The sequence below is a fragment of the Trachurus trachurus genome (genome assembly GCF_905171665.1).
Source record: "Trachurus trachurus genome assembly, chromosome: 14".
NCBI classification, from domain to species: Eukaryota; Metazoa; Chordata; class Actinopteri; order Carangiformes; family Carangidae; genus Trachurus; species Trachurus trachurus.
Genome location: NC_139903.1, coordinates 24,388,736 through 24,414,021, shown reverse-complemented (window position 1 = coordinate 24,414,021; position 25,286 = coordinate 24,388,736). Strand labels below are relative to the sequence as shown.

Genomic DNA, 25,286 nt, shown 5'->3' with positions numbered 1-25,286 from the left:
TCATCCACATCAATTCAGGGCATGGGTACAGGACTGCAGCGCTATCACGTGTATGTGTGTGTGCTGCTGAAACAATGCTTAGACTCTGAGCCTCGATACTCCCGTGTGGCACACCTAATAAGCTAACACTGGCTTTCTTGGCCTTTGGTATCTGCAGTTTGTGATGTTAAGCCAGCGGACCTTGTGCAAACCTCAGCCCCCCTCTGCTGCTGCTGCCCTGGATCATTTTAATGATGTGAAAGAGCCACACTCCATACAGAGTGCTGTTTCATCATTTTCATTTTAGCTTTGTGGCTTGTTAATAGCTTATTAGGAGGGGGAAATATATTTGAGGAAAATATGAGTCCAATAGATGCACACCTGTGCAATATTATTGGTAGGCCTACAGAGAAAATATTACATTGTGTAACCATTATCCAATGTTTTTGCATACTGCATTTTGCGTTTATATATTTCTCCTAAATTTAAAAAGACTCCTTTTGATCAGACTAATCTATACAAAACGCACAACTTTGAAAATCTGTACACCTGTCAGAAAAAGTTTATAAATTCAAACATCAGATAAGTAAATTATATTATCCTTGAAGGCGTAAAATATAAACGTACATATAAATCAGTTCTGAGTGGTAGGGTTAGAGTTACGGGTTAAGTGCCAGAGTAAGGATTTGGGTTGAGGGATTGGGGTTAGCTGCAAAGAATGACTGAATAACAGAAAGTAGTAGAAAACAATCATTTTGACTAATTAGTACTAGGTTTGGGGTTAAAGGTTAGGGTTAGGGTTAATGTTCAGTTATATTTATATATAAACTGTAGGGATAGATAGATAGATCAGCCGATGTAAATCAGCTCAGTACTAGGTTTAAGAGTTAGGTTTAACGATTAGGGTTACGGGTTAGGGTTAAGGATAAGGTGTATATATACATATATATGGAAATAATGAGTGAAAATTGTATAAAAATTCATTGTGTTCTTTAATTACCATGTGATAATTTACAGAGGTACAGTACAGCATCTAATGGTATTAAAACACTGTTTGACACTGTTTCATTTGTCATAGTCATTAAAATGCATCCACTGTACAGAATGCGAGCACCATAAAAAGCATACAAAAAAATCTTCCCAAGCCAAGTTTACAAAGCGTCATGATTTCAAAAAAAGCTGACTCTTTAAAAAATCTCTGTGGTAGAATATATCTCAACTCACACACCATCTACCCCGTGGCAAAAATTCCCCATGCACACTTACACATTACTTACATGAAGGGTATTCTAATGTCATTGCATCGCTATTACACATCATGCCTATCACGCACAGTATGGTCCAGTAAACAATCACTGTTACTGATGTTTGGAGGAAGCTAGATTGGTTGGATCTCTCATCGTTGGTCCACAGTTTTTCAGTCCTCCAGCACTCGACCAGGAGCACTGGAGATGCATTCAGTCTCTGCGGTGAGCCCCAAGGTGTTGTTTTTGTCTGTCTGTTTGAATCCCTGCTGGATTCACTGCCTTGGCTTGTGGTGACGCCTGACCAGCCTTGCTCTTCTCACTCCAGCTGTAAAAAAGACGAGACAGAGTTAATTGAGGGAATCAGAGGTGCGAAAACACGCCAGTTAGGAAAGATAAGACCAGGTGGAAATACTGAAAAAGTAGTTAAGGGAAAGAAGAGTGAAACTACAGCGAAAGGAAAATCTAACTATGACAATTATTTGCAGTGAGACACTCCTGATTCTTGCTGTGCATATTTTCCAGCAGAGATCATGTGGTTTTTGGCAAACTCATGTAAGTGTGATCCAATGTGTTCATGAATGCCTCATCGGTTACCTGTCCTCTTACCTGGAGCTCTCCTGCTTGCTAAGCCTCTGCCTCCCTCTGTGAAATGGAGACAGGCCACAGTCAGTGACAGTCAGTCACTGGATTTAGACACATGCATGCGCAAGCACCACACAAAACCTTAACACTACTGCAGCTGTGAGCGCTCACCTTTAATGATTTTGGAAATTCTCTCTGATTCCTCGTCGATCAGATTTGGGTCGCCGTGGATGGTGGTGATTTTGGAGAAGTCCGGGCCTGAGCGTTTCAAACAAAACAATTAGATCCAAAAACAAACTATTCATGCTTCACACTGAAAATCAATACAGTTTAATGAAGGCAACATGTTTCCCACCTTGAAGTAACCACTTATGTGGAAACTGATAAGTGAAGGTTTAGATTATTTCAAGGAGGGAAGGAAACAAACAATTTGAAGTAACCTGTTTGGTAAGTGAAGTGTTCATGTAAGAGGAGCCTACCCTCAATGATATAAGGCTCGTTCTCCTTGGTGTGTCCTGATCCACCTTCAGAGTGGCAGCGGAGAAGGGTGTTGAAAGCCATTTAACGACTTAGCAACTGTACAGACTGACAGACGGACAGACTGACAGGTACATACGCCCCCAAACAACACCTCCTCCGCTCGCCTCAAGCACAGATGTCCAGTATTTACCAATACACACACACACAGACTTGCACGCAAATGCACAGTGGTGTGATGTGCAGGTGTGCAGGGAGCGCACTCAGCTTAGTAAAACAGAGCAAGATAGTTTTTTTTTGCAAGACACCAGAGACTTTTAGAGAGTTTTAGGCGAGAGTAGCTTTAAGCTCCCTGCTCCTGCGCCCACACAAGCCAATGGCATTTTGGAGCAGGCCACCCCAAAATGACACGTTACGTACACACCACTCAAACATACGCATCTCAGCTACAGTAAGTATGCAGAGCATTATTGATGGGATTCCTGTCTGAGAGGGCAAGAACCCTGATAGAGAGATGAAATCAGCTGGATAAGCAATGAATGGGCAGACATCCAAATCATGGTGCACCATGGACAGTAGCGTGTGCCTAACCACGAGGCGGGCTGCAAAACTCAACCCCCTTCCTCTGTCACATCATTACTGAGCCTATATAAACATCATAAAGCCGAGTGAGCGTGTGATGTTTTGACTGGCGGCTGGCCAGAGCTTGTGAGTATAACGTACAGTCCTAACAAACAGAGCACTCTCTGGGTGAAACACATCCAGCTGTCCAATATGACAGCGAGTGACAAAACATGACTTGTGATTTTCCCCCAACAGGAAGCGAGGCTCCAGCCTATTCAATATTCACTGGCCCTGTTCTCTGGCTCTGTGTGAACACACAGAATGAAGTGAACTGATTTTCCTCAAGATGATTTTAAATAGTGGAAGTTACACTCTTGAACTGAACCACTGCAGCAATTTATTTTTGGTTTCTGTGGTTTGGGAATTAAGCAATATAAGACATTTTATATGATATGATGCCTCCGGCAAATGTTCTTACTAACTTTAGTGGATACATCCTGTAGCTTTTTTTAGTTTTAGCTACAAACTCATGATCAAGCTTGATAACAGGATGTTTGTTGTGTTGTTTCGTCATGTCATAAATAAAGAAGATGAGTGACTCTGGCTGCCACTCAACCAGCTACAGCTGAGTGGGATGTAAACTACATGGTTTATTCCATTTTTTTGTATTTGAAACCAGCACAACCCAATAGAAATGTTGGTGCGCAAGGACGACTACAGGATGATTACTAAGAAAAACATATACACCGCAAAGTGGGGAGATTTAACTACATTGATTTACTTGTAGCCTGCTAAAAATCTACAATCACCATCCACAAAACTGTTCCTGCAAGGCTTAAGTGGTGCCCACCATGAAAATGAGGTGTCTGGTGACTTTTTACTGATCACCATCAAAAAGCACTGTGAAATGAACTTTACACCATGGATGATGGTGCTCAGTTAACTGGATGCATTTGTTAACAGTGTTAGAAGACATGAGAAACTACTAGATCTACCACTGCTAGCAGACTACCATGCTCCTCATGGCGACAGATGTGTGAAGAGAGACTGACCTGCAATTTTCTGTCCATCTGCATCAAACTCTCCTCCTGCCACAGATAAATAAAATGTGATGCGTCATCAAACCAACCAATCAAACTATCAAACTCATCATTGACTCAAAACAAGAATGACGATCTTACCCTCGATAACTCTTGTAACCTTGGTAACGGAAGGTTCCCCCTCGACGACCCTGGTTACCTTGGTGACGGAAGGTTCCCCCTCGATGACCTTGGTTAACCTGGTAATGGAAGGTTCCCCCTCGATGACCCTGGTTACCGTGGTGATGGAAGGTTCCCCCTCGATGACCCTGGTTACCTTGGTGACGGAAGGTTCCCCCTCGATGACCCTGGTTACCTTGGTGATGGAAGGTTCTCCCTCGATGACCCTGGTTACCTTGGTGATGGAAGGTTCTCCCTCGATGACCCTGGTCACCTTGGTGATGGAGGTTTCCCCCTCGAGCACCACCTTGGTCTTGGTGACGGTGGGCTCGGTCTCGATGACTCTCGTGTACTTGGTGATGGTGGGCTCCCCCTCGATGACGTGGGTCACCTGCTTGATGGTCGGTTCCCCGATGACTCTGATCACCTTCTCCACTTCAGGGACTGTGGGGGAGGGGGAGGTGGGGGGCAACATGGAGAGGTTATCTTTAAACACCCACATCCTCCATGCTGATAGTGAAGTAGCAGGCTGTGTTTACAGTATATCAAGTCATCAGAGCATTAGACTGTGTCATGGTCCAATGAACTGCTCTCTATGGACAGATTTTGATTTTCTCCTCTCCTTTGAAGCGTTGGATCACACCCTGATTGATTTTTTCATACTTTGTACATGTTCAAGTTTTAGAATCTTGATATATTTTAGTGAAAGAGAAAATGTGACCTGTTAGGCCTAAATGTTATTTTAAACTGCTTTAACCTAGTCAGTAAATTCCCATGTGGGAGTAGATATCTCAAATCCTTCTTTTGATTCAGCTTCACTAAGAAACTTCAGCCAGGAACATTCTTTCACTTCTTTTATATTTTCTGCTTTTGAGTGATGATTTTTTTTTGGTGGGACATTATTTATATGAGCCATAAAGAGATGAAAGCTGACAGATGTGTGTTTTTATCAGAAGGCTAATCTTTCCCTTGACTTGTGTCCTGACCCGGGAACCACAGCCAGACTCATATTTGTGTTTCAAAGTAGTCATGAGATTTTGATAAATCCATACTTAAAAACCACCATTATGATTTGGTTAAAAACCATCCAATTACTGTATCTAACCAGTAAAAATAAGAGATGTAATTTGAATGACGTCACTTATATTTATTTACATCTATATGCACGATTATTTTCTCTTCAATCACACCCTTGAAGAGAAATTTGATATCAGATGGTCACAACACAGCTGAACTGAACTTTGGTGACCTCTAGCATTATAACAAGTATAGTAGCAGAAAACAGAAAACCACAACAGAAACCATAATGACTTTATTATTATAAAGTTATCATGAAAAATTGCAGCCGCCTAAATTTGATACCCCTAATGATCCAGCGCTGTACTCTGTGTAATCTGCCTATCACTTTGAACACTGAACACTAGTTCCCCCATGTTATCTAATATGTCGAGTCATGCTCCCATCTGTGTGGAGGCGCACTGGATCAAGCCCAGCTGAGTGAAGAGCATCCAAGAGCCCTCTGTGGTCTCCGACCCTGTTTTGCTTTGACAGCATAATTACCTCATCTCTAAAGGAGCTGATTAAAGATGGCAAGAGCCCCAAGTGGACCTTAAGTAATAGTGAGAGTGGGTAATCAGGGGAACAAAGGAGAGCGAAGCCGCCTGAATGGAGCGATGACATGGATGTGTATGCAGGTGGCTGCAGGTTGGATTTCACTTTAGAGCAGGGTCTCATTTTTGAATAAAGGTTTCAAAGGAAGTCATACTTTTTACAATCACCATGGTCATACATTCAAAACTTTCAATCATAGGGATCTTACCTGTTTCAATGTAATGAGTAGTTGTGATGGTCCTCTCTGTGAAGAAAATAAAAAAAATTAGTTTTAACTTTTTGCAGATGTAATAATATTTAAGTTATACAGCGGCACTGGCTGAGGAAACTTACTGATGAAAGTGAGTGGGATCTCAGTGTAGGTAAATCCAGACTGAAACTAAAGAACAAAAAGCATTAGAAAGTGGTTATGGTAATGCGGTTAAGGTCGAAGATTTGAGCTGTATATATTCATGCACATGTGTTTTCTCTTCTTCTACCTGTATGTGGATGTACTTAATCAGCTTCTGCAAGAGGACCAAGAGGTCCTGACGGCCCACGGGGAGATCTGTAAGAAATCAAGAGAACATGATATAATGCATCCCAGCACAGAGTGCACATTGCATGAATATTTGGTAATGCAAGCTGCTCTCACCTGCAGGGTAGAGAACATTCTTCACTATGTGGATCACACCATTTGTTGCCATCAGGTCACTGTCTGGAACGTCCACAGAGTTGACGTGAATAGAGTTGTTCACCTGGGAATAGCAGGAAAAAACTGTTAAAAAACAAACAAACTGTCTCTCTATTTTTCAGTGTATCAATAAAGCATATTTAGTCATATTTTTTGAGTTACATCAATATCTGCTTTTAAAAGATACTTCACGGAGACAGTTACTGTCATTTTTGTACTCCCTACGACATCTTAATGCACAATTTTTACAAATGGTTTGATGTGAGAGGATTTGCAGTGCAGGAGGAGACTTGATAGAAATCCCAGGCAGTGTGCTCCATCGCTGGGAGTGAGATCTGGGAGTCCCATTTCTCATTTATGTGCTGCAATTTAACTGTCTCCACAGATGTGACTGAAGGTGGACATGTGGAGTAAGTCAGGGATAGGTTTCCTTACTCCTCTGTTTCCTCTCCCTCTCATCCATCTGAGCCACATCACATCCAGTTTTTTAGAAAAAGTATGACATGACTCATTGTCCCCTCTTTTTGTTTTAACTGATTGAAGCCTGTAATGTGCTCTCTTATCATTACTGCATTACAAAAACAAGCTCTTCTGTGTCCATTAAGGAAACCCTGTGGGCCTGATAAGAGACCTTGACTAAACTTGAGATTGAGCTAGGAAAGAGAATGAGGGCAACACTGAAGTAATGTCACATAATAACAAAAATGGACAAGCAGATTGAGAGAGAAAAAGGAAATAAGAGAGAAATGTCAAATGGGAGTGGTGTGTGAATACCAAGAGTGGGTGCTGACGGAAATGACAGGAAGCCAGATCCAATTACTGCCATTTTCCAGAGATATCCAGCTTTGAAATAATAGATTAATATTAGTGCTTTGATGCTATTGTCTAAATGAGAAGATGCATGGACGGCACGTAATGGAGGCTAGGGAAGGCTGAGCCTCCCCAAATGTTATGCTGGAAAATGAATGAAAAATGAAAAAAGAGAGAGAGAGAAGCACGCATGCATGACAGCAGTGCACGGTAAAAGCGCACTAAAACGGACGATCCAACCCCCCACCCCCACCCCCCACGTCAGATAGCCTTCCCAAACGTCAGGGTCACCTGCTGCCTGTGAGAACATGCCATTAAGACTGAACACGGAGAAAAGAAGGAAATATGTGATTGTATCCTCACAATCTTTTGAGACTCAGTTACATAATACAAACATGCTCAGGAATCAACTCCCCAGATAATGTGTCATCTGTTTGTTCTTCACATGGACATTTACTGAACTTCCCAGAATGCCTTTTTGTATTTAACAGGAGTTGAGCCTCTTTGTTTAACATAAACATGGTAACACATCTTAGTTAGAGTTAGAAATGATTCTTCACACTAAAATGATTTCTGACGTTAGGCTACGTACAGATTTAACTTGCAGGTTTTTGCCCTGAAGGGTTTTGAGCAGATTGGTAACTCCTCCTTCCAGTCCTCCATTGATGAAGACTCCATTACTGAAGTGGTACAGAAGAATGGTCTTCAAAGCGTCTTTATCACCTGCCACAACACAACAAGGCAAACATGAATGTCCATACATTATATATAATTACATAGTAGCTTGACACAAATCACCAGTGTTTAACAGGGAGAAGCATTGAAGGAAATGTTCATTTTCAGTGCAGTGCTTACTTCTGAGCAGATTTAAGTCCTCTCCAGAGAGGTCACCAAAGGCATCATCGGTTGGTGCAAAGATGGTGTAAGAGCCCTCCTGCTTCAGCAGATCAGTGAGATCTGCAGTCTCCATCAGACCCAGGAAAATCCTACATTAATTCAAATAAAATAAAAAAGGAAACAAAATTTAATCAAATAATGCAATGATCACACATTACAATAGGAGTGAAATGAAGCCTGTATATTACACTTTAAGGTTCATGCAAACAGTGTTGATGATGTTGTTCACATGTCACGTTTGGATCCAGAAGTGTTGCTCATTCTAAAGAGGAGGATTACGGTTTTGGCAACATTACGAGGAGCTGATTTTAGGATTTATGTGAGACCCATGATCTTGTGTGGTCCCTTATTCACACATCTGCTTCCTCACTTACTCATCATCAGTTTGTGTCGGTGCCAAAATGTGTCACAGAGCCAGAGATGATTGAATGTGTATGGTGAGGCACTGCCAGTAGTGTATGTGAAGAGTTTCACTAATTTCTCACTTGAAACCTCATAATTAGACGTTTGCCTTCTACCAAATTTGCTAGTGCAATGTGGAAAACCATTTAAAAACAAAGTGTTTATCACCATGAGGTCACAATATGCAGCTTTTACAGCCACCAAGGCCACAAGTAGCAGCTCCATTACAATGACACATTGATTGACATACACTTCGTTAGAGGTTAGAAAAGGATGTTCTTATTTCTTTCTTTTGTCAAAGTCAGGAAAGCAAATATATTTGAAACAACAAAGAAAAAACTATTAACAATCTTTTTGATTCATAATAAATATGTAAAAAAGCAAAACATAAAACAAGAAGTAATTCTTACTTGAAGCGTCCGTCAGCAATCAGGAGCTCGTACATAGTTTTCTCAGCTGGTTTGATGAGGGACCTCATAAGATGGAGGGCCCCGTTGCTTCCCTCCTTACTGCCACGCACCATACATGCGTTTTCTATACACACAGCCTGACAAAACATTTAGAGAATAGAGTTAGGGGTCTAAAAGTCACTGTACAAACCTGGTATGTATTTAGCCAAAGGGGAGGGGTACCGTCACACTGTCCTGTTTGCAATCAATCAGTGCAATACAAATGCTGAGAGGGAATTAAACACAGCTGAACCATCAGAGAAGGAACACACTTCATTCGCCAAGACCTGGGCTAATTGGCTATTTTATTGTTATTTCTTTATAGTTGAGAGACAGTGAAATCATGTTAACACTTAGTAAGGGGCCCGGTAATGGCTTTCAGATCTCCAATATGTTAGCCAGCTCCACAATGCCTTTCCATCAACTCCTATTTACCTTTTTCCACCCTGTTCATTACTGACTGTTTGACTGTCTGATGTAACCAACCCACACACACAACACACACAAACACTCACAGTGCGGTAAATGAAGACTCTGAGCAGGTTGCCAGCCAGTGTTTCCAGCAGCTGTCCATTGTAGAGCTCACTCAGCGTAACTTTCAGCTTCAAGATGTGGTTTTCCAAAATGATCCTGAGCAGGTTCTGGTCCATTGACATCACCTCATCTGACAAACCCAGAAACAATTAGCTACGGTTAATAGGAGTTTCCACTTCTGATAAATTTTATCATTAATTCTCCTGTGTGCTGCTTACGTAAAAATGGATGTAATGAGTCAAAAAAATAAAACTTGTTTAGAGATCAACTCACTGGTGAAGGCAACGTTGAGAGGAGCGAGGAGAGTGTACTCTGTCTGTGGGCCCAGGGCGGCGGCCAGGCCCAGTTCAGACACCAGGTCAGTGAAAGTGCCCTGGGAGTCTCCCATCAGCTCCATCACATCCTTGGCTGATGTGAATCACAGAAACATGACACGATGATGATCACAGAGAAACAACATCTATTATTTTCTGAAGAAGTTGGGATTTAATTCAAACTGTGTTTTACCTGAGTCGGGGACGAGCACCTGGTCGATGAGGTGGATGACGCCGTTGGTGGTGACGATGTCCTTCTTCAGCACCATCTTGATACCGTTGACGGTCAGGCTGTCGCCATCGCAGCCGACCTCGATGGTGCTGCCCTCTGCCGTCTCGTACACGGTTCCTGCCATGATTGCCTCTGAACACTGGACACTGTTCAGCAGGTGGTAGTTCACCAGGGCTGATGGGAAAAAAGACAGCAAGGTTAGCACAAGCATGTGAGGAAGAGAGGTAGCTGATTGGATTACAGATTTTTAGGGCTGCCTGTAGTTATTTTGTAATCTGGCTATTCCCCCATAAGGTTTACATTTGCGCTTATTACTCAACACACACACGCATGGACACACATACATATTCTTTCAGCTACTTTAGAAATATTTTGGCAATCCTGTCAACATTCAGATATGGGATTACACCTCCAACTGAGTCCAACTGTCAAACTGAGAAGCAAACCTGGCCTGCTGAAGCTCTGCAATTACAACACAGCAAATCCATCCAAACCCACAAAAATTCAAATGCAATCAGTGTCACACAAAACGCCAAATTACTCTGTGGGCCAAACCTTCCCCTGTAGAAACAAGGCGCTAGTCTTCATGTCATCTTTACTTTAGTGGCTACTCTACCATGGTTGGTCAGAAAAAATTGTGTTTGCCAATCGTCTGAGTATGTGTCTGAGGTTATCTTGTGTTCCCACTGGGAGAAACCGCAAACTGATTTCATGTTAATAGGCATTCCTGACCGGCCAGTGATTCAGCAAATAAGCAGATAATCTGCCACTGTGGAGACCTCGCATTTCATGGTATGTAGACTAGACTTGCTTGAGTAGGCGTCATCTTTATTCCTGAGAATGGTATGTAGCAATGGTATGTGATAGGAGAGGAATTTACAGGATGGGTTTGAACGTTTCAATGTTTTACTTTTAATGTGACTTTAATGTGTCCACCTGATTTATGTTCCCCTGAGATAATGTATATGTATAAATGTTCACAGTGACAGCGCTAACATGTTAATTGCCGTCATACTTTAGTGTGTTAACATGCCTATTTCTGTGAGTCAGCTGTAAACATGACATTCATATATTGCTGATATCATTAGTTGTATTAAACTGAGTAAAATCATAACCTAACAGTGGTGCATCATGGAAAGTAAGGGGATCTCCAAAGTGGTTACAATTCATGCTGAGGTGGACACAAGCTCAGCCCCTCCAAAACTCATTAGGTTACATCAGATGGGAACTATGGCAGTCTGTACAAAAGTTTGAGTCAATCCATCTAAACAAAGTTGAGCAATTACATCATCAGATAATCAACTTTAATCTTGATCTTTAGGTTGTGTAAGAGATGACAGTGGATTACCAAAAATGTTGAGGATTTAGTCTCTGGGGATCATGAATGTCTGAATAAAATTAAAATCAATAACTGAATGAATGAATGAATTGATCAATCAATCAAGCAGCTGTCTAGACATACTGTATCAGTCTGGACCAAAGTGCTCGGCTGACCTTCCAAACAAATAGCATTGTGGCTATATATAAACATTCAAATACTCTTTACCAGTTGAATGGTATGCTAGCAGCTTGTGTATGACATGTAAAAAGTACCTGCAATAACAGCCTTGTCTTTCATGATACGCTCCAGGTAGCCAGGGCTCAGTTTATCAAAGGCTTCATTGGTGGGAGCGAACAGGGTAAATTGACCAGGTTGGTCCAGTTTGTCCATCATACCGGAGGCCAGCAATGCAGCCTGGGAAACAAGACAGGAGAATGTGTCTCATATGGGTGTGGAGCAAACCTTAACGCCAGAAACACTCGAGTTCCAGTTGATGCTGCTGATACGATTTCTCAACATTTTGCTCACTCCAGTTCCAGTGATTGAATGTAATGTTGGCTTTTGCGCATTTGACATACATTGAAGGAGGAGAGCTCGTCAGTGACATCCAGGACGTCCTTGATGGTGTTGCCCACAGCGCTGATGACCCGATCGATCACATGCACCACTCCGTTGGTGGCCACCTGGTTACCGTGGATGATCCTGGCACAGTTCACCGTCACAACCTTCACACAGAGAGGAGCATTTTACATAAATGAACATAATCAGTGAGGTTAGTCATTTACAGTTACGTGCACGTGTTTCACTGTGGATGAACTGACCCCATTTGGATAGTGGTTGATGAAGAGCCCTAAGTCATTGTACATGGATGTTTCCCTCATGCCGTTCCTCATGTCTTTGGTGAGAATGCGGCGGTTCACCATGTGGAAGTGAAGGGCGTTGTAAAGCTCGATGTTCACGTTGCTCACCAGTGCACCCCGTACAGCCTGGGGAAAGTCACAGCACAAGTTAAAGGCAACTAACTGTGTGAGTGAGTGTTGTGTGTATTTATTTTGTTCCTTAACTTCATTCCACTCACAGGGTCGAGGGCCTCCCAGGCGTCGTCGCTCGGTGCGAACATAGTGAACGAACCTTTGCCTTCGATTTCCTCTCTCAGCTTGGACACGTCAGCGAATTGCTGTGTGGTCGTGGCCTTTACGAGCCCCAGTGTGCCATACACATGGTCGATGGGAGCCACTAGAGGAAAGGGAGGGGGGCGGAGGGATTGTTCACATTTAGAAACAAAAGGTTTTTGTATAGGACTGTTGCTGCTGAGATATTATCAGACCAGATGGGGTCTGAGGTCTGAGCCTCCTACCTGCAGGGCATCCTTTCATACCCTCCAGCTTCATGTATCCAGGGCAGCACTCATATATGACCTCACTGCCAAAAAAAGCACATACGTATTAGGCTTATGTGTGACTCAGTAAATTCACTTGAATTGAATTAAACACATACAGCCAGAGAACTGTGCAGTTCATCATGGCCCCTCAAAAATGGCAAAAAGAAAAAATAAGCAAAACAAGATGTAATATAAATGTAATGCATGTCGAGGAACAAAGAACTAAGCAGAACTGACAGCTGAGAGGAAGAAAAAGAAGAAGAAGAAAAAAAAAACCTCTGAGGCTGTGATGGAGAAAATGACGAAGGCTTGGAATGAGAGATGTGAAATGGGAGAGCAAGGCTGCACAAAGAGGGGATCTTACTCACCAAGATACAAATCCATACTTGGACAAAGTACATTTGAAAGCTAGAGCAGAGGAAGTAAGGATGTAAGAAAACATCCAAAAAGGCAAAAGGCAAGTCAGGGAGACATGAAAAAGAAACAAACAAACACAAAAAAAGACAAGAAAAACAGCATCAATATGAAAGTGCTTCATAAACTGGCAGAGGATGCACAAATCTCAGGAGACCTATCACAGAGAGAGAGGCTAGCCAAACACACTTGCTTCAAGTGAGTCTGCCAAGATCATTTCCAAGATCTCCACCAGCAAAAGCACCAGAGTCATGGAGGGATAAGGAGTATCAATAACACTGCTGGCTGTGCATTACCAAAAGAAATATGAGATGTAATGAAGGAGAAGCCACATCTCAACTCCAAATGATTTCATTCTTTCTATTCAAAATTATTGTTGAATAAAATATGCAGAGCCGTATCTGTGGGCCGTGACACCAGTAAAACTCAAAAGCATCGTTTCATAGTCTATACGTTTTTATAGATTGCTTCGCTAAGAGACGGAGATTTACAGTACAGTACATTCTTTATACTCATCCAGACACTGTAAGTATGTTAACATGAAAACCAGACAAGGGTGTCTGCTGCCCTCCTGCACTTTGTCTTGGCTCTTTATCTAATTCCCAAGGCACTTTCCAAGAAAAACAACAACTTAATATACAGTTGACGTCTTGTGTGCATTTAAAGGATTTGGATTTGCGGGCTGGAAGGAGCAGCTTATATGGAAATTGGTGAAAACACAGCTCAAAGGAGAAGAAACATCCTGGCAGGAAGCTGAGAGGAGCTGCTAACACCACACACACCCAGGGAGCTGCACACTTGACCCTCGTCAATCAGGCATGAGCTTTACAGGAAATTGAGTTGTAATACATTGCTGTGTCATGGATAAGAAGTTCAGATGTGAGAGGACTGACACTGCAAGAGTCAATATTCCACAGAATTTAGGTTAAATCGAGTAATAAATTATGTTTTTAAAGTAGCGTCTCTCTGAAATATAACTATGAGCAGACGTTAGTTTGGGACTTATCCCAAGATTTTCTTCCAAAATAAATAAAAAAAAGCAAAGAAAAAAAAGAAGCAGTGAGTCAACATTGGCTGCTCAACAATGATCCACCAGAGAAAGAGTTGGAATAAATTTATGTGGGATTTGACCCTTCAAAAGGTTCCAGTTGGATCCTTCAGTGGGTTTGCTAAAGAGGTTTGCTCAGAGAGGTGTGCACGGAGCTTATTACACATCCCCTGCATTCGGGACTCCACTTTTAAGGTTTCCTGCTTTCTGTTTTCCCGTGGAAATACAGTGTTTCTATATGAGAGTCCCTGCTTTCTTTACAGAATTCACATCCAAAACAAACAACTATTTCCTTTCCTTCCAGAGAGGAACAGTAGTGACATGTTATGCAAGAGCAACTCACTCCCTTCTAAGCATGCAGTGCAAACACACGTGAAGAAAAAATAAAGAAAGAAATCACTCACTTTCTCCCATCAACTCCCTAAAATGACTCACATATTTTGGCAGACCTCTGTAATCCACTTGAATCGGTGTTGGTGTGTTTATGGAAACGTGTGTGGTGCCATTAAATATCGCCACTTTGTGCTCGCACCACATGCCATGTTGCTTATAGAACAACCATTATGTGTGTTGACACTAACTGATATAAAGCAGCATACATAAATATCCACACACAGCTGGCTGTGAGGAAGGCATGAAGTCATTGGTCCCACAGCTGGAACCCTGACAGGATAATAGATGCAGTATAGACCAGAGACAGACGCTGGCCAACAGGCTGCAACCAGGCCTCTGGCTGTGTCACTGCATCAACCAGCTCAATGTGGCTCCCAGATGAGCAGACATGCAAACACAAAGGTACAAGTGCACCAACGCGCAAATGCACAAACGCACACACTTGCTTGGCATCAGATAGAAAAATGACTGTTTTCCTGTTATGTAACAAATAACCATCCGTCTCTCTTGTGTCCTAATCAAGTGTTTTTTTCTCTTCAGTGCCAAAAGCTTCCCGGACAGAGTGCCAGCTTTTTTCTACGTATTTTGTACACGTCAATTAAACAGTAAATGAAGATGTAGTACTGTGGCTTTAGCACTTCTCTTTCATTATCATGGTGTTATTATTGTAAGTATGCACCCACTGCTTTGTGCATGGCGCGTCCGTCACCCACAACATATCACAGCGCACAACAAAATTGCTTCCACCTGAACCTCCAGCAGCCCACTCCAAGAGCTCTTAACGGAAATGAAGGCATTAAGAAATCCCAACGGTGTCATTAAACCCCTAATGAGAGGATAATTAGATGAACAGTGCAGGTTGGATTCACATCAACTTAATTTGTCCTTTGTAAAACGGTGGTTTCTGAGGGACTGGGTCATGGTATTACTTCAAAAACGCAGCTTGTTGAAACACCAGCGTGTTCAGACACTACTGCGCAGCGAGCGAACAGCCACACTGTAGACTCAAACACACACACACACACACCTCTAATCTCTCATCGACACCGAATCCAGCGCAGACACAACCACAGCTGGGTGGATTTCCTCCACTGCTGCTGAACAATGTCCCCACTGTGACCACAGGAGGAGGGAGGCAAGACCTTTTCTTGCCTTTGCACGTGTTTTTTGTTTTGTTCTCTTTTTTATGTTAATGCGACTCATATTTAGTGGTTTGTTTGAGTCCCTGTGCAAAATAAGATCATAAATTCATTCACGTATATGCATGCGAAGACTAAAACAAGTGCAGAATCTGTTTTCTTAACAATCAGTTCATCAGGGCAGAACTTTAACCTTTTAGATGTTTTAATACAATTCTTTTGGTTGAATAAAATATATTTAATCACCATTCTCTTAACTAAACTTAATAAACTTATTGAAACTAGTTCAACATGTCTTACACAAAGGACAGGAAATTAAATTGCTAAAAATGTCTGTAGCGTACCTTAGCAACCCAAGAAACAAAAACAATTAAACATGTTTGGTATCCACGGCAGAAACCCCCATTACCCTCCTCCTGTGCACCCACATATTATGTTCTTTTATGGTAATTGCTGGGTGGCTCAATGTATTAGTGCGGTCTATCACTGGACTGAACTGGCTCTGAATCACTCTTTTATCCGCGCTTCCTCTCATCTCCTCATTTTCATGTTAATCCCGACACAGCAGCAGGTGTTACAGCTGACTGCATGACAAAGCCAAGGTGTGCAAGTGTGTGTCCGCACTTGTTTTCTTGTGTGTGTGTGTCGGGGGATAATTGAAAATACGTGAGAAAGAGAATGGAGAATGTTTTTCCTCCCAACTCCTGCAACACTTAAGTCACCGATGAGACAGGACAGCACCAGGCGAGCCTTACACTCCATTAACACAACACAGCAGTGATGCCTATTCTCCCCTCACATTCTCTCATCTAATATCTTAACACAAAATATTACACTGACTTCTATCTTATTGCAGAAGCTCCAAAACAATAAGTTTATCACTGAAATCTAAAACAGATATCATCTCCACTGTGCCACATAAAACCACACTTAAACCATGTTTATCTCTGCAGGGGTTTCTTACATCTCACTCAGAGATGGATATCTTTGCTCAAAAACTCAGTAGCCTATGACTCTCGCATACATGCAAACAGCTCATATCATGTCACCTCTGCTCCGCTCCCCTCTGCCAAGGGAAACTGGAGCTGCAGTATATTCTCACTTTACACACATGCACTAAAAGCATATAAACACAATTCTTTTTTCCCAAGTACCCAAAACGTGTCAGAGGGGAAGTGAATCAATCACTGTTGAGCAAAGTTTACAACATCAGTGGGCCCACAATATAAGTGCACCCACCCGCAGGCTGCCACAGCATGCTCAGACTTGTAAGGAGGGGAGGGGGGTGGGATGGGGATAATGAGAGAGAGAGAGAGAGTTATACTGTATAAACAGAGATTGTGTGTTTGGGAGAAAAAGAAAGGGTTGAAATTAAGCTAAAGGCTGTATGAAAAAAAAAAAAAAAGATTGTAGTTTTGTAGTTCGGGTTCTCTCTTTTGAGAATGTGAATGTTCAGTCGTCGTTGTCGTGGAACCTGCGGCTACTTTTGTGGGATATGTTCAGACGTCTGAGACACAAAGAGCCGGAGGGTCCACACAGCTGGGGTCAGACGGAGCTGACCTCTGCTGTTTCAACTATAGTAAAACTACTGTAAAGTGACCACTTAACAGATGAGGAGTGAAAACCATTTGCAAATGTAGAGACTCTAAGCACCAGAAAATTCAGAGTTGAAAATCATGTGTTATTTTAAGTCATAAATAATGTGCATGATGTGTGGAGGCTGTGAGTGGTTTGCACTGTGGGTGAGAGCAGATGCAAATCAAACAGAAACAAGTCATTCCACCCGTTCAGTCAAACTTACGCCTTCTTGCCACAGATGGTGCCCTTGTACCAGTTCCTACATGTGCTGAAGTACTTCTTCTTGGACCCTTCGACCCGCTGCAGAGCACACACGTTGGGTCTGCGAGAGGAGGGATGGGGGGGGGAGGACAAAGAAAGTGAGAATGCAGCGAGAAAAAGGTGGGGGGGAGGAGGTGGGGGAGAGAGCGGTAAGATGAAGAAGAAAGAAGGATGAGAGGAGCAGAGGGGAGGGGAGGGGAGGGTTGTTGAGTGAAGGTGTCAAACAGGGATAAGTGCATGCAGGTAAAGACAGAACATGTCATTTATACACGCCAGAGCATCTTAACAATGAATGCTTTCTTCTTCTTTTTGTAAGAAAAAGAAACAGTAATTTCAATCTTAAACTTTTCACCCTTATTTGCTTAATCACATTTTCTTTTCAAGCAAAGAAAAAAAAGTTCTGAAAAGTGTGACCTTTCTTAAACTTGGATGAAAAATTTGTTTTGTAATCGATTTTAGACATTGAATCGGTCAGATATATTTATAGGAGAAGAGGATGAGTGTGAACGACAATATTGAATTTTCCATCATGGCTTGAATCGATATATTCATCAATGTGGCTGACCTGCTCTCTGCATTTCAAAAGCACCTTGAGCACAGCACAAATATAAAATATGAGGTGAGTAGCAGCTCACATATCTGTCAGCTTATCAGTAATCGTGCTAATCATGTCACTATATCTGCAGACAAATACAAAAGATAAAATGATCAGGATTGTTAATATCACCAGTTATATCCTAAAAAAATAAAATTGAAAGTGAAAGAAAACACCAGAAACTGTTCAACTATTCTTTAAATGTGTCATTCAACATCATTCTCCTCTAACACACTTTCTTTTTTTCCTCCACTTCTCCCCTTTTCACACACATCCCATCTCCTTACCCTTGAGTCCTGGCCCGGATTCGACTGTGGGTCACTATCTTGTCATAAGCTGAAGAATCCACGGAGCTGAGGCAGCAGAGTGCCACCAGCACTGAGGTCACCACTAGCAGCTGATGCATCCTGGGGAGTTATCAGTCCTCTGTAAACTGCAAGGGCACGAAATGCACTCTGCCTGCCTTTTAAAACACACTCACACACACACGCGACTATGACCCCCCCACACTGAAATACACAGGAGATGTGGGAGCGCGCGTGCGAGAGGGAGCTTTTATACCAACAAGTCCCTCTCTCTCTGTAACACACACCCATACCCACCCACTCCTTTTTTTTTTTTTTACTCCCTCACTGTCTTTTCCATACCATTACATCCTGCACTCGCCCTCACACACCCTTCTTTTTAGTAAAAAATCCTCCCTCCAGCTCTGACTCAAGCACAAGCTCATTGTCTCCCCCTCCCTCACGTTCTTTCACATGAATTTCTTTACCACCATCACATCCCAGAGCACCGAGGACACCCTGTAATTCTCTGTAATTTACCGTCCTTCGCACTCTGTGGGGACAGTTTGTCTTACAGCTGGGGGACTGATGCAAGTCTATCAAACTGCAATATAATACGGAGGTTCTGACCAATGCATTTCAGACTGATGAAGGATTTACTTGGAGTCCCATCACAGCTGAAAGATGCAGAGGGGAACAAGTAAGTGCATGCTAGGGAATGGACAGTCATATCATATTCACACCCAAAAGCACACACACACACACGCAGGCAGCAGGAACAGCTCAGCCGTGTATCCGTGGGACATTAGGCAGCAAAATATGTAAATAGAGTTGATTTGGATGTTTTTAATGTGCTAGAAAATGAGGCTGTGAATTAAAGCCAAAGACCCATGATGATGAATGCGTGTACTGTAGATGATAGTTTTACACTTTGTTTTGACAGAAGCCCGACTCTGTGTTTTTATCATCCGTCTCCTGGGATACCACTCTCCTCCTCATTACTTTTATGATGTTGATTCATCATTTCCACCATGCCTTTCCTCCCCTGAACTCCCATTTGTGCTCTGGGCCCTCCCCACCTCACCCTTCATCCTCCCTGCTGTCATGTTCATCGTTCAACACCCCCCCCCCCCCCCCACCCTTCCCCTTCCCTCCCGTTCCCTCCTCCAACCCCAGGTCCTAATTTTTCCCTCTGCCTGTCTCCGTCTTCAGGGTTGAAGCCAGATCTGATTCAGCTTCAAAGGAAAAAATGAATCAAGGATCAGGCCACTAGACGACATCATGTCATCATGTATGGGCTTGACTCGTGAACATGACTGGGTATATTTCTGAACAGGAGAGACACACAGCAGGTGATATCATCTCCCAGGATAAAAAGGGAAATCTTTGATATGTGGCCACAGACGGAGCACGGCCAGGTGCAGGTGAATGTTTTTTCAGGACAGGAAAGCGTAGACTATAGGTTTTCTTTTTTAGTTCAGAGAATAAAAATAATTAATGAAAAAAAAAACAACCTTTGTGATGAAAGGAATATCAGCGTGTTTCGTTCTTCACATTTAATAACCCAGTATTAACTCACTGCGTGAACTCACGTGACCTCTCTCCCAGGGAGAACAGCAGCATGCAGGAGTCTGGGCTTCCTCCCTCTGGAGACGGCTTCCTGTCTGTGATGCTATCTTCCAGTGAAAAGGGAAAAATAAACTTACAGTAACAGACTGAGAACACACATGCAGTATTCAACCTTGTCTGCAATTTTCAGCAATTTTAACTTTCTATTGATTTCCTTTTTCGTTGCCTCCCCTGCCCTGGGCTCTTCTAAAATCCCCCTCGACACACACACGTACACACGCATTCAAAGCAGATGCACAAACACCCTACAGTATCATAGATTATCAACTTTGATCACAGTCAACTGTTAATGACGCGCTTCTCTTTCATTAACTCCTGTTGTGTCAGCTTTCCATCCTCTGAGACAAACCTGTAAAAGTTATTCACACCCTGCTGATCCTCATGTATCACCGTGTTCATGCCCACAGGTCTGCAGCTCAGTGCTCTCCAGCTTGCAGGTGGGTATTCTGGATAAAGGCAGAGAGGAACTCCATCCTATAGAGACATCTCCCCCTAGTGGAAAAAACTCATCAGCACAGTCATGTGCAAGGACACCTGGGACTGTGTGTGTGCCTCCAGTAAACACTTTACAATTTACATCCATGTATGTTCAGACTTGTAACGCACAGTGAGGTCCAAAAGTCTGAGAGCAGTTTCCAGATGGAAGGAGTGGTCTCTTCCAAGACTTTGTATGTCATGAAATAATTCCTTTGAAGGAATCTAATGCAGTGAAGACTTTGAAGTGAAGCCTTTGAAGTGTATGAAGAGAGGATTTTGAAGGAACCTCATCAAACGATATTAAGCATATATCTTTTTGATTTGCAATATAGAGATCCATAGACTGCATACTTACTGCTTACACACTAACAGGGTAGACACATACCTCTCGTTCTGGTGTGTGTCTACCCTGTTAGTGTGTAAGCACACTGAGTGAAACCTGCTTGGCCAACATGATTCTGTTAGAACATATAGCTGCAGATGTGACAGTGTTGCTGCAAAGAGGCTACGAATGCTAAAATGTGCCGTGAATGCTTCACACAGGATCGATACAGTACAATCAGCACAGTTTCAAGGTTAGTGACACTAATGCAATATCTCAGTAAAAATTTGGTCACACTTTTTTCTTCTGTTCCTGAGTCATGGTGCTGCATAAGGAGTGGAAAAGTGTTTTTGCAGAACATTATGGTGTCACAGTGAAGTGGACCCTTGTGACCTTTCTTATGACCTGGCTCATGTAGCTACAACAAGAGACACCGTCTTCATTGACATACTGTTGTACTTTCTGGGCCTGTAAACAGAGTATGTGCCTCTTTATGTGTGTGTGTGTGTGTGTGTGTGTGTGTGTGTATGTATTAGATCTCCATGTTCTGCATTTTAATATACTAAATCTGTTTAGAATTCTGAAACTCGTGCGTCGAGTCTCAGCTTTTAGAAACCTGAGTCATGTTTGGAAAAAAAGAATATGATTGCATCAACTGTGTGTGTGTGTTGGTATGTTTGTGTTGGGTCAAGCAGTTGCTGCAGCTGGTTACAGTTGCTGCGGGAGCCTAGAGCACAACTTATTCACTTATTTTGCCTTTTGCTTTGGAAGGAAAATGACACGGTTCATTTTGGATTTAAGTGTCCCCCGCCCACATGGCGTAAAAGCTCCCAAAAGCCATGACAAGTGGTACAAAAATTCACATGTGCTGGACAATCTATTTAATCCATTAAAATGGTATAAAGTACAGACTCCAGCATGCAAACCTCTTCTTTTTTGTTCTGGTACAGGTCATATTTGACAAGACCTTTGACAGAATGCCTTTAATTGTAAAGACAAGAGTTAATATCAGCTCATCTTCATCATAGATTAATGAATTTCATTTCATCCTATGTTTTTGCATTAATACATATAGAACCATCATACAGCTCTAGACAATACAGATCTTTTTTTTCCTTAGGCAATTTAAAAAAAGAGCCATATTCATATTAAAATGATGAAAACTGAGAGTGAGTCACACACCAGTGTTTTGAACTATTACTGTATGGGGAATTACATAATCCATAATACATACATAATAAAACAATTTACATTTAAAATACGAGTGTGAGCATATTGAAGTTGAAGCACTTTATATTCTGTGTCTGCATCTGTGGCAGCTTGTTTCAGCATGGTTGGAAGATCCATCACAACCCCAGAAGCATTTCAGCAAAACTGTTTGATCATACAGTACATGGAGCAGTTTCATCATCTGTTGAATATTTCATCTCTTCTTCACTTGCATGGTCACTTGTTCACAAACAGAAATTACAGGCCACTGAGAAGCACAAATGGGGATATGGAAAGCAGCCAAAAAAAGAGAGAAAGAAATGGGATTGGTGGTTCAATCTCTAGCTCCTTGACTCCTTGAGCAGGACTCCCAGATGAATAGAATGCAATGAAATGGCTGGGGTACACATTAGATTGACAAAGTCATGCTCCTCATAGGACCAAAAGAGTTGCCAGGGCCAAGTTGCCTTGAAGATAAGACACATTTACAATGTTGTGGTTTTGCTGCATTGACTGCACTTAGAACTAATGGAAAGATATTGAGCTGCCTTTAATAGTTGTTGGAGCAAGAAAGAAAAAGGTTCCCAAAATGTTTCAGTAAACCTACACAGAACTTGGACAAACTCTATACAAATGCAATCATTATAATCTGCAAAAGTAATACCCCACTGTTATTAAAGCCTGATCAAACAGTATAGCTACTCATCTGTTAAACCATTTAAAGTGTTAAAGTAAAAAGTTACGGTCCAAAGATTCTTTTCATTGAAAGAGAACCAAATGAGAAAACAATCCATGCCTTTATAAACATTTCATGTCTGACTGAGCTAACATTGTGGAGAATTTGTCCTTTTGAATTTTGCAGTCTTTTATCTCGGAGCCTCAGAAGTGATTTGGCCAAATTAATGACGGATCTTGAGAGGGCTAGAAGGGCCTGATGCTCTGTTGTTCTGCCTCCACGACTGTGTGGCATGTGAACTGCAAAGAAAATATTTTCAAGTGAGCTTTTTCGTTCTGCTATTGCTACACAGCTGATGTTGTTAGCCTCAGCAGCAGTTAAAGGGATAGTTCAACATTTTGGCAAATTGGCCCATTGCCATAATCGCTAGTCATAGCAGTTGGTTTGTTACCTTTAATTGTCGGTGTAAGCTATTTTTAGAACGGCGGAGCGGAGCGGCAGGCTGCTCAGAGCTATACTACGGAGGCTAAAGGAATTTCTTGGTTTCCCTCATCAAACTCATCAAATACAAAATCCCAAAACTCCAAAATGCTTTCGTTGTGACCTGCACAATCACCACACTATGAGTTAATAACAGAACGTTATGAAACAGAGCCGTTTTCGAGGTAAATACAGGGTAAATACAGAGTCTGCTTGCTGAAAAACTGTCCCTGAACGCAACGTGCATCAGCGGTTTTGCATGTATTTACCTCTAAAACAGCTCCGTCTCGTAACGTTCCGTTATTATCTCATAGCGTGGTGATTGTGCAGCTCACAACTTGTCCACAACAGCGTTTTGGAGTTGTTGGGTTGTGTATTTGATGAGTTTGATGAGGGAAATTCCCTTAGCCTCCATAGCATAGCCCTGAGCAGCCTGCTGCTCCGCTCCGCCGTTCTAAAAATAGCTTACACCGACAATTAAACGTAACGAACCTACTGCTATGACTATAGCAATTATGGCAATGGGCCAATTTGCCAAAATGTTGAACTATCCCTTTAAGGGCTAGTTAGTCTCCAAATGTTGCAAGTTAAGTATCACACGCCAAAAGCTCTCCCCAGTGATGGAAAGCAATGCCAAATTATTTCTCTTTTGCCACTTTTTACGAAGGATGTTAGCATGTTAGCCAGCTAGCCTTGGCTCAGTTTAGCTTGTTATGGTGTCACTGTAGTGTCCAGGCTGTCCTGTAGAAGCAGCACTGGTCAACTGTGTATTGTAAACTCTTGTATTGTGAAAGCAACAGTGGGTGAAGCTTTTGCCAAGACTGGTAAGTGGACATGGATGTTAATATTGGCTATGTAGCAGTAGCAGAACTAACAAATAACTTCTGTAAACAACAGATTATCCAAATCAATTATGGTTTTGTTATTTCTTTTGAGTACCTTACAGGTCCACAGAGACATTATCATTGTTAAACAAACTTGTGTTTATTGTTCAACACACCCAGCAGTTATTCATATCAAATTGTTATAAGGAAAAAAGAAAAATCCAATTCGGCAAGCTTCCCTATGTTAGCCCATGACACAAAAGTGTTTAAATGTTGTTCTCATGTTTTCATTTGTCTGAAAAAAGGAAGAAAAGCCGAATAAAGAGTGAATTTTTAGGTTTATTTCTGGTCTATAATTTAAATCTCTATAACATCATTCATACAAACTAATATGACATCTAAAGGTACTGTTCAAAAACAGCAAATCTTTTCAAAATAACAAGTTCATTTTTCTGCGAGATTGATGAAACATGAATAATATGTTACTTTACATAGCTGATAGGCTCTGTCCATGATGTTTATCTTCCATTATTCTTTGACTGGCAGTTGGCCACTTGTCGCAAACTGTGTCCGATCGTGATATCATGATATCATGATAAGAATCACAATCCCAGGTTTTTGCATAGAAAAACATTGACAGAGTTGCTGTTTCATGATCAAAGCTTGACACTTCTTTGAGATACCATATATGTGTAAAGTGTATAAAGTGCAGAAACAGACAGAATAAGGCAGAGAGTTGGGTCTAAAACAGAACACATCTATTGCTCTAGAGAGTTATGGAGGGGAAGAGATAAAGCGATGTAGAGGCAAACAGGAAAGGAAAAGAGGTAGAGAGAGATTGATAAGAGAGTGTGGTGAATGATGGAAAACTTGAAAAGAAGGAAATGTCAGATAAGAGAGGACAAGCAAGGGAGAGAGAGGACGTTTAAAAAAACGAGGAAATTATCTGTTTCAGGAAATAATTACTTTCCAATTATCTGTAGGGAGGAGATTAGATAAAATTACTTTATCCCAAAATCTAAATCCTTTACAGAGCTCCATTTACCTTCACTATATCTTCTCTGCTAATATAGCCACATTTTAAACCTCTTAAACCAAAGGCCTCCCTGAGTCTCCACAGATCAAAGCTGATCGTTACTTTAGTAATTACTGGAAAAGTTAGACTCCTTGCAAAACAAACAATGACATAGTATGCTTCTGAAACTGCATTCCTTACTTGATTGTCAGTCCCTGTCTTCAGTCCAGCAATACGTGGCCTGTGGTGGTGTTGATGCATTGCCATGTC

At 41.8% G+C, this 25,286-nt stretch overlaps 1 protein-coding gene across 7 annotated transcripts; it reads right to left on the bottom strand.

The window, feature by feature from the left end:
• Positions 1 to 970: 970 nt before the first annotated feature.
• Positions 971 to 18,617, bottom strand: LOC310996936 (periostin-like). 7 transcript variants are annotated; one of them, XM_083986474.1, is made up of 24 exons: positions 18,388 to 18,617; positions 17,468 to 17,566; positions 12,649 to 12,713; positions 12,370 to 12,527; positions 12,113 to 12,277; positions 11,870 to 12,016; positions 11,564 to 11,705; positions 9,932 to 10,144; positions 9,698 to 9,832; positions 9,406 to 9,554; positions 8,852 to 8,988; positions 7,998 to 8,128; positions 7,735 to 7,865; positions 6,294 to 6,396; positions 6,139 to 6,206; positions 5,993 to 6,038; positions 5,868 to 5,903; positions 4,158 to 4,492; positions 4,031 to 4,118; positions 3,902 to 3,937; positions 2,288 to 2,332; positions 1,980 to 2,066; positions 1,821 to 1,868; positions 971 to 1,551 (listed from the first exon to the last, which is right to left on the bottom strand). In XM_083986474.1, exons 1-24 carry the CDS (start codon positions 18,504 to 18,506, stop codon positions 1,499 to 1,501), a joined length of 2,736 nt encoding a protein of 911 aa, XP_083842600.1. In that variant the 5' UTR covers positions 18,507 to 18,617; the 3' UTR covers positions 971 to 1,498. The 7 variants fall into 7 exon arrangements, with proteins under 7 accessions (XP_083842600.1, XP_083842601.1, XP_083842604.1 ...); XM_083986475.1 differs by having other exon boundaries at positions 4,031 to 4,283; positions 4,323 to 4,492; XM_083986478.1 differs by having other exon boundaries at positions 4,031 to 4,244; positions 4,323 to 4,492.
• Between the last annotated feature and the right edge of the window lie 6,669 nt (positions 18,618 to 25,286).

Bases quoted from the DNA above. Each gene is read 5' to 3' on its own strand.
- LOC310996936 (XM_083986472.1), bottom strand. From the start codon at position 18,506: ATGCATCAGCTGCTAGTGGTGACCTCAGTGCTGGTGGCACTCTGCTGC. The intron at 10,145-11,563 runs GTACTTTTTACA...TTTTCCCATCAG, and splicing joins AGACAAGGCTGTTATTGCAG to CCCTGGTGAACTACCACCTG. The intron at 5,904-5,992 runs GTAAGTTTCCTC...TTTTCTTCACAG, and splicing joins GATCCCACTCACTTTCATCA to AGAGGACCATCACAACTACT.